This window comes from Periplaneta americana, chromosome 3 (assembly GCF_040183065.1).
Source record: "Periplaneta americana isolate PAMFEO1 chromosome 3, P.americana_PAMFEO1_priV1, whole genome shotgun sequence".
Taxonomy (NCBI): domain Eukaryota; kingdom Metazoa; phylum Arthropoda; class Insecta; order Blattodea; family Blattidae; genus Periplaneta; species Periplaneta americana.
In genome coordinates this window covers 124443348-124453359 of record NC_091119.1, presented here as the reverse complement: position 1 = coordinate 124453359, position 10012 = coordinate 124443348, and the positions used below count along the sequence as shown (strand labels likewise).

The window sequence follows — 10012 nt, the reverse complement described above, 5'->3', positions numbered from 1 at the left end:
AGTTGGGTTTGCAGTGAAAGACTTGTCCTTGGGCAGAACACTATGAAAATGCATTAGCTTCTTTATCTGCTGAAAAATCTGATGTAAACTCTAATAATATAGGCTAATATTGGACGCGCGATCCTACTTTGTCCACACATTCAAGAATAGAAACGTTGCGGATTACGTAGCAAAACAAGTGGCACACGCAGCTTGTTTTTATACTTCTTTCAGCTCTAAATAATTCCGCGTCCCTGTGCGACAAAATAACTCGAGCACACTTTAACTTTTAATCACAGGAGGCCGTACAAACGCAATGATCTTGGGGTAGTGACAAAGGATGCGTAAAGGGAGAAGCGTGGTGTGTCCCAACAATCGATATGACGGCGAAGGTGACGTCAGGGCACGGCCCTCCTGACGTCACAATCACGGCCTCGGCTGGTCGCAGTCAGCTCTTGTACACGTGAACACCATGCGGTTGATCACGCGCTGAGCGCCTGATAAGTCTACGCTGATTGGCCGATTCTGCCGAGCCCCCTGCTGCCATTGGCTGCACTCTCCCGCCCCAATACGAGACCGCGTGAAAGAGTCGAGGCCCCCAAACACACCCCATGGTTTGTCCATAATAATACAGTTTGGTTTGCGAGAAATTTTCTCAGTTTGGTGCGTGAACTAAAAGTGAATTGAACTCAAGAGAGGAGCTAACAAAATAGAGGAAGACATAGCTGGGTCCAGTGAACATGGACAGACCAGTTACAATGGTGCTGTCACCACCAACAACACCACCGCCAGTACGGAATCTGGTAAGTACAACAATAGAATTTTATTTCATTGTCGGAAGTTGTTTTTTATTTTGCGAGTGGAGTGATTACTGGTGAGCGACTTGTTTTCAGTTATGGTGAAGGTGTTTATTTAATAATAATAATAATAATAATAATAATAATAATAATAATAATGGCTGAACTGCACTTGGGGAAAAACGGAAATGTGAAGGATTTTCACGTGTGATTAGTGCAGTAATAACAGTGTGGTAAATATAAATTTTATTATCAGAATTAGCTCAACGTTTATATCATAATGCAAATATCAAGTTTTCGAATTGATTATTATACAAGTATCAAGTTTTCAAATTGATTATTATTTTCAGAAATCGCAGTAGATTTCATTAGGTTCGAGTGGTATGGCTCTCAGTCCTATAGAATTGTGAACCAGCATTTATTATTATTATTATTATTATTATTATTATTATTATTATTATTATTATTATTATTATTACTACTACTACTACTACTACTACTACTACTATTACACCGTGTTTTATAAAATGAAGTTAAAATGCGAAAACAAGTGGAGCATTTGTGCGCAAAATCGATTTGTTACTAGGCTCGTGTGATGCGCTATCTGTGTTTAGGGCAGCAACAATTTTAGCTGCGCTATAGTTGCGTCAGTGGTCAGAGCTGGGTCACGATAGAAGCACGGCGTTGTCAGCTGGTGTTCACGTGAACAGCTGCCAAGGAGGGGGTAACCACCTACTTCAGTACCACGGGAATTCCTTCGCGTTGGCACAAAAAAAAAAAAGTAATGACCTAATGGTTCGCCGAGGTGAATAAACACAATGAAATAGAGAATAACAATAAAACTTTTTTTTTAATATTGAATTCCAATGGATGACTATAGTAAAGATACGAGAAACACAATGTCGCATATTTCATTGCCTTCCCATTGTAACTCTATACGAAATTAAAGTGTAAGTCATCACATACTTTTGCCAATTATATTGAAACATATTACTAATTCATAGAATGTATACTAAGAAAAGACTTACTGATAACAGATTTTATTGTTTCTTGGATTGCAAACATTTTACAGTTAAAAGTCCCAAAAATATTTCGACGCAGGTACCACATAGCTTCGAATCTTCCCCATTTTCCTCAGATAAGGAAATATTTAGTTTGATAATAATGATTTCAATAAATTATTTAAAAGTTATTTTATTAACGTTGTCTTACTTATATTAGCTGACAGCTGGTCATTAAAGGAATCACGTTCGATTTCCGTTGGATTCTGCTAGGTTTATGAAAGTTAAAGCATCTATTGGACATGGTTGTCCTGAATGTGCCTTGGAGTCCCTTGTTATTTTTTATTCTGTAATTACAACATTATCGCCATATTAATATCTGGCTGACTCTGAATAACCTCTGAAGTTTAAAACGGCCGTTAAATAAAGAAGGCACCAATTTTATTAATGATGAACGAGAGTTGGGAAATATAAGAGATAAACTTCGACCTCTTATAACCATGTTTCCAAAATAACTTTTCATTTTATTTTTACGTCAATATTAATAGGCTTCGTATACGAATTTACACCTATTTTCTTAAACGAAAATTTCTTAACTTCGATAAAGTGATAATTTATGAGCACTACCCATTTCAACAGTAGTTGAGGACTTGAAAGTAGCAATTTTTTTAAGAAATTAAGTCGGGTCAAATATTGTGAGGAAATTTATGTTTAACTAGGCTTATCCCAGATCGTCAGGGTATCAACGCAGAAGGAAAACAATTTGAAAAATAATGACTAGGCCTGGTGACTTTTGTTACTCTTGTTCCACTCTATATTGGTTAGCTATCAAAGATTTGACCTAAATTCTTGTAATGTTATAGTACCGGTATTTTTGTTGCGGAAATGATTAAAAAGTGTGAGTGGTGAAATAACGACTTCTGCCTGTGTTACAGATCTATAACTCTTATTGCATAGGCCTACTTTGCCTTATCAAACCCTTATGTGTCAGTTTAATAGAAGAACCTGACAATTTTCCTTTCGAAATGAAAATTAATACAGTGCAAAATTATGAGATCGGATGATTTTGGAAAGTATTTGGGAGGAAGGGGGAGAATCCTCTTAGCTGCTGAGATGTGTGCTTATGAGCACAGTTATACAAACTTCTCTTAAATTTTGATTATGAAAAAAAGTGAAAATGACTCAATATTGCCCCAACTTTTCCCATTTTCCGCTCTGATTGTGAAACGTAAAAGACCGGCGTCACTTCGTAGGACGTACAGGAAATTTTGTAACTAGTGTTATCACCAAATTTGATTCCTGGAAGTGTAAAAGGTATCTGCCGGTGAGGAAGTCGGGCTACCTTGGTATAATTTCAACAAAGAAATACCTCTATGCACAACAGGATGTTTCGTAATACAAAGATGCCGCTATCCACATTACTGAAATAACAGTACGTTAGTGTAAGCACAGAATTCCTGCAAAGACATTTCCTTTATATTTCTTTAAAATGTGAATGACACAACGACAGCATTGTAATTAGTAGCGTGATGACAGTAAAAGTTTAAATTATTATGAGACACTGGTTAAACTTAAGTTCACGTCATTTAGTAGCATGATGAGTTGATAACAGTAAAAAGGTTCAATTATTATGAGACACCGGCTAAAGTTGAAAATGAGTAATTTTCAACTCACCTTGAGAAAAATGTGAGAATAATTCAACATTACTTCCATTGAAATATATTCTTATCGCAATTCATTGACATATTGTGTTCTCATAATCAGTGTTATGTTTACACTACCTTTTAATATTAATATCGAATAAACAAACAAACCGTTTATCTTATCGCAGTTACGAGGGTAATCTAGGATTTACGGCAAGAAAAAGCAAAAGTGGTAGCCGACCAAAATAAAACTGTTCAAAAAAAGTTGTAGGTAGTACAAATGAAATCATTTTATCAGAATGGATAAGCCAGATTTCACTCCGAATCGTAAAACTGATGTACAAAATAATTAGCGGACATGATGTATATATATGTATATCGGTTAAGACATCTTCGGTGTAGCATGGAGGCCATGTTTTGGATTTCAATCCCATGAAACGTTAATTCTTATTGCATTTTTTATGTAAATACATGGATGTTGAGTTGTAAATTTTACTGATTTATAATTCATTTTGTACACAAATTGATGTGTGTATGACGTGTACTTAGCAGACATTTTGTCTCTTTGCAGGAATACCAACACAATGTAGTCGATTTAGAAGCTGTGAAGACTCTCCTGTCATTCAACAATGAGGCAGAGAGCAGAAAAAGAAAACTTAGCAGTATGTATAATCATGAGATGATTCTGCTGCCCCTTGGCTTGCCGACACCACAGCCTTCAGACTCGGAGAGCGAGGACAGCATCGCGGACCTGCCATTGAGGAAGAGGACGTGCAGACAGCTGAATGCAGGAGATTGCCAGTTGGCACGAGTGAGTGAATAATAAGTTGAAAATGAAGTTCGGTGACAATGGTGGACACTAGTAACAATGTTTATAATGCGTGCTTCTTTTGTTTGTTACAGCTGCTGCTTGCGAGTACACCGCCACGGACCCCGAGCCCTGAGGCGGCCGTCCCTGTGACATCAATGCCGGTTTCAGTCATCATGAAGGCTAACAAGGACGGAACATGCTCACCACAGCCATATGCAGGGAGAGTAGACGCAGAGGAGGAGGGCAACGTGGACTGTAACAAATGTGGAGAGGAGGAGAAGAGAAAGCAGAGCGGAGCTGTGATGCAAGTGGAGTGCGGGGCGTGTGTAGAGGAGAGGGCGGCGACTTCAGAGCCACAAGAAGAGAACATACTGAAGAGCCTAAAATACAAAATGAGTTCCAGGAAGGAGCTGATTTTCGTGAACAGCAAGGACACGAATCGAGAGAGCGGACATGCCCCTGCAAAGAGCGCACACTCTGTACCTGCTTCATCCCCATCTTCATCGCCTTCATCACCGCAAAGTGCTCAGGGTATCTCACGATCTCAGACGAATCTCTCTCACCATTCGTCGCCGCCTCCCAGTATTAGTCACAACAATTCAGCTGCTCCAGTGGCCATCGCTCCGAAGCAACCCCGCCCGGTCTTCCCACTGGTGTCCGTTCCCTGCGCCCCTGCCAGCAAGGGCGCGGAAAGTGGCGCCACCCAGGCTGTGATACTGACGGGCGGGACTCTCATTCCAGTGACGGCTGCAACCCCCCAGAAAGTGCCTGCGTCCCCCGTGACGCACATCGTCCTGACGCCTCCCACACAACAAGATGCTGCCAAGCTCTGCCCCGCCACCAGCTTCGTGCTGTTCGCCGCCCCCCAGCAGCAGAGCACCGGTGTCCACAAGGAGCCCCCGCCGGGCGTGGACACCAGGCGTCGGGTGTACGAGTGTGACCACCCAGGGTGCGGCAAGAACTACTTCAAGTCGTCGCACCTCAAGGCACACATGCGCACTCACACTGGTAAGCCGGCTGCCTGGGTCAATGAGATAACTGTGGTGACAGGCAAACCTACTCCCATTAATCTTTGAAAATCTGCCTTTGATTAGTCTTTGTTTAATCATTCAGATAGAGTACTGTTACGAACCTAACATCTTCATGACAGAATATGAACAGATGTCAGTGATTATCATGCCTGACTTGGTAGCTCAAAATAATTTCTGATCTCTGAGGTGGACCCACAGTACAACCTATCAGGCTAGTTTTGTCTTTCTATATTCACCGCTTCCCGATTCTTTGTGGGGGGGAGCTAATATAAATCTACGAGCATTATAAGTCACGTTTTATTGCGGTACTTCAAATTTTTACGTGGATGAGAAATTTTGCCTCACTCATTCAGGGACAGGGTCATTTTATGTGCTGTAAATCTGCGATAAAGGCTTCCCAGTTTTACTTCTCTTTTAAAGGAAACCATGCTAAGAATTTTTATAGCCCTTTGAAATCCATTGCTCTGAGTAGACCAACAGCTGAGCCTTGGGTCTAGTGGCAAATATGGTAATTGCTAGAGCACAAAGAAAAGTCTATTGTCATAATATTTTATTTCATTGATACTGAATACTCTCTGAAATATAATAATAATAATAATAATAATAATAATAATAATAATAATAATAATACTAATAATAACTAAGAAACTTAGTGTGAACCTGTAATATCAAGTAAAGAAGTTAAAATTAGAAAAAAAAAATTGTAAACGTATCATACTTGAACTATTGTAAATCGTGAGAGCAGAGAACTTCTAGTCAAGTACAAAAAAACAGTAAATAAATACATGCCGACTCTAGCTTCCTCTAATTAAAACTGTACAATCAAACCACTGTTGTTGACTGTTACTGATCTATGTTGTTTTCTGTTGTTGCAGGAGAAAAGCCATTTGCATGCACGTGGGACCGATGCGGGCGTCGGTTCTCGCGATCTGACGAACTATCTCGCCATAAACGCACTCACACCGGAGAGAAGAAGTTCGGCTGCAGTGTGTGCGCACGGCGCTTCATGCGGTCTGATCACCTGGCCAAGCATGTGAAGCGCCATGCCCGTGAGGCAGGCCCCAGGGCCCGAGCCCCCCTGTCCACGGCGCCACCACCACTGCATCTGAGCCTTGTACTGCCTCAGCCGACGGTCATACCCCTCCGCCCTCTGCCCCAAAACACTCAACCTGCCTAATATCAATGCTCTGTCTCGAAATTGGTTTCTTTTGCTTGTTTTCCCATGAGGTTGTGCTAACCTCGAGTTTGTGGCCATATCTTGTCGTAGAATCGGTAGTTTTACTTTGTAAATGACTTAAAAATTTATATAGCCTGGCTAAACTCGGGAGTAGTATTGGCGGAAAGAACTAGAACCAGAACAAGTCCGATCATATTAAGAGTTTGGGTTTCGCTTGAGAGAATAGTAACAGTACAGAGGAACAAACTTGTGTTCGGAGTTAAGTTGGATCTTAATGGGAGAGTAAAATGTCTGACACTGGGTCTCAGGTACCTAGTTTCCGTGTTAAGACGTCCTGTAGAGCAGTGTCGCTATATTAGCAACTTGCTCTACTGGGTGTCTTAACACAGAAACTAGGTGTCTGAGACCTAATGTCAGACATTTTACTCTCCCGTTAAGACCCAGTTTTAGTACTGTTGTACTTTGATTTTCCCCAGTCCTTAAAAAAAAAGGCATATGTAAGTCTATGATCGATGGGAAAGAGATTAAAAAATAATAATAATACTCGATTTTATTGATTACGAGAGATCTCAGTAAATGTCACTCATATCTTAAATAGGTCTGAAACACAAAAACACAGTTTTATTTTACAAAAATGTGAAATTTTAACCTCTTTCCCCTCTACCTTAGACAGTGAAATTGGCTTGTTTGTAAAAAGGAAGGCAGTGTGATCCAAAAAGCCGAGTATGAAAATATTTTGCAGGAAAATGTAGAGTAGAATAAATTAGTGACAAAGTTTACACGTACATGTTACTTAATTTTCGTTGAAATCATTAAGAAGCCAAAGACGGACTAAACTTACATGTACATACCAGAAGTTAATTGTTTACTTCAGATTGATACTGAGCAGCTAGCTGTCTAGTCTCTCTACACTTTTAGCACTCCGAGCTTAGCCAGATCTTGTGGTTTTCCCTTTCAATGAATGCATTGATGAGGTGTTTTTTTTTTTCGAAGCAATCAAAGCATTCTCTGTTAATCTTTTCAAAGTGAGACACATTCCAAAGTTTCAGTTTTCATCTCTCACTCAGTGTCGGGTTGGGTGTTGATAAAGGCAGCTGAGCATAGGTCAAATACTTTCAATATCAGCTGAGGGGGTAATTTTTATGTACTCATTTATGGCAAATAGGGAGTCAATTATCAGCTGGGGGACTTTATTTTTGCATGCAGATGTATTTTGCCAAGTGGAGCTGTATGTATATGTATTTACCAAGACTGACTGAGCACTAAGCAATTTTCAGGTTTTTTTTATTATTATTCGTCGTAATACAAATCTGTGATGTATATATAGTAACTTGTGCAGTTAAACTAGACATAATTTATTACCATTCAACTGAGCTTTATATTTGTATTAACCATGACCATGGAAATAAGAATTTTAATAAAAAAAAACAGCTTCATGAATCTTTTTTCCTAAAACCTGAAGGTTGTAATTTCTCATCATATCTTTTTATCTGTGCATTGCAATCATTTTAACAATTGTATATTATGATAATTATATTATTATAGTAAAAGAAAAATATTAAGTGTTGAAATGTGTCATTTTTTCAAATAATTTACCTTCCTGAAATCTTATTCCCAGTAGATTTTAATGTCATTCGGCCGAGAAGTCATACGTTATAACTCTGTACATTTATATTTCTGAGCTGAACAGGGTTAAACTTCGTAACTCTGTAGATATTACACTGAATTGAACCGAGTTAAACATTTTTATAACTAATTTTATAAGCTAAACGACAAGCATTTAAATCCTTATACATTGAACTTCTTTTTTTTTAATGAATATAAAATGAATGTAACCTTAGGAAAAAGAAATCATCATCCTTGCTCTCATCAAGAAGGTACAGGGACTTTATTTGTAAGTTGAAAAATTGACTACCGGTAATATTACAATTATAAAAACTGCCAAATGCCAGGCATTCAGTATCAACTGAAGTACCACATCGACCAGCTTGTAGTAGGAAACTTACACATCTAAATCACCCACAACTACACCTGGACGAAGAAAGTTCTTGAGTATTGGATTAGTAAAGTTTGCTTTTCCACTAATTCCGGTAGCAACAAGTTCTTAGGTGCTTTCTGCTGTTGGCACGTGATACACATGCGATGACCTCGGTCGTTTTATTTATATCGATTTCTGCGAAGACGGGCAAGGCGCGTGTGTATACAGAGATAGATTCGGCGCTGATAAAAACCGACAAACAAGTGACATAGCAACTTGGAGTCTGAAGATATGCCCAGAGACCTAGTCCATATAAGTGCGTAGTAATGCTTTACAAGTTAATTTCCGTGTAATTGGAATAAATTAAAAAATTGTGTTCCATAAAAAATTCTTGTTCACTTGTATTTTATTTTATTTTATTACTACTTACCAGTATATTTATAATGTGTCTCGTAGATTTATTTACGAATGAATCCTTGTTGACATTTTAAATATATACAGTGGCGCAACAACGCGATTTGTTTGGGGAGGGGGGCGGGTGAGGTAAGAAGTTTGTCCTGTGCAATTTTCATGACAAGTATTATTATTATTGTGATGGGGGTTTAATTATACTATACTACCAACTATTATATCAGAATAATTCCGTAAATCAAGCAGGATTTAAACAAGGTGACGCTCTCTCGCCAATCTTATTTAATATAGTATTAGAGAAGATAATACGACAGACTTAATACCAGCTGGAATAAACCTGGGCGGACAACATAACATTTTTGCATATGCTGATAATTTATTTTTAACAGCAGGAAGAAATGAGCTTGAAAAAAGACAACTATTTATTGAATTAATGGAAAAGGCACAAGACATTGAATTAAATATTAACGAGAGTAAACAAAATATATGAATCACTAAAATAAAAAGGATTCCCAATAACCTTAAAATAAAAAATTATACTTTTGAAACAGTCAATCAGTTCAAGTATCTTGGTGTTTTGACAGACAATTCTAATGACAAAAAAAAAAAAAAAAAAAAAAAAAAAAAACATGAAATACTTAACTAGATAATGCAAACAAAACTTTTTATGCTGTTCAGAAATTATTATCTTCCCATTTTTTAATCAGAAATGTAAAAATCATTTTGTACAAAATACTAATCCAACCTATACTATGATATGAATCAGAAACATGGAACTTCACTAAAAAGGAAAAACACAAATTTATTAACGGTTTTTGAAAACAAAGTGTTGAACATTTTTGGTCCAGTTTTTGACCCAGTTGAAAACAAGTTGAAATTCGACATAATAATGATATTCACAAACTTTATAATCCACCGTCAATTTTAGATGTAATACGGACCAGAAGATTAAATTGAGCAGGACATGTTATACGTATGGATGACTGTAGCAGCGCAAAACATATATATGAACACCTTTAACAACTGAAGGCCGATTAAATTGAGCAGGACATGTTATACGTATGGATGACTGCAGCAGCGCAAAACAAATATATATGAACACCTTTAACAACTGAAGGCCGATTAAATTGAGCAGGACATGTTATACGTATGGATGACTGCAGCAGCGCAAAACATATATGAAC

General features: G+C 38.0%; 1 protein-coding gene across 1 annotated transcript; it reads left to right on the top strand.

The window, feature by feature from the left end:
- The first annotated feature begins 563 nt into the window (after nt 1-563).
- On the top strand, nt 564-8010 carry LOC138696499 (transcription factor Sp5-like). Its single transcript, XM_069821545.1, has 4 exons — nt 564-782; nt 3992-4231; nt 4324-5239; nt 6138-8010. The coding sequence occupies exons 1-4, from the start codon at nt 720-722 to the stop codon at nt 6437-6439; spliced, it is 1521 nt and encodes a 506-aa protein (XP_069677646.1). The 5' UTR covers nt 564-719; the 3' UTR covers nt 6440-8010.
- Nucleotides 8011-10012: the final 2002 nt, after the last annotated feature.

Bases quoted from the DNA above. Each gene is read 5' to 3' on its own strand.
- LOC138696499 (XM_069821545.1), top strand. From the start codon at position 720: ATGGACAGACCAGTTACAATGGTGCTGTCACCACCAACAACACCACCG. The intron at 783-3,991 runs GTAAGTACAACA...GTCTCTTTGCAG, and splicing joins CACCGCCAGTACGGAATCTG to GAATACCAACACAATGTAGT. The intron at 5,240-6,137 runs GTAAGCCGGCTG...CTGTTGTTGCAG, and splicing joins ACACATGCGCACTCACACTG to GAGAAAAGCCATTTGCATGC.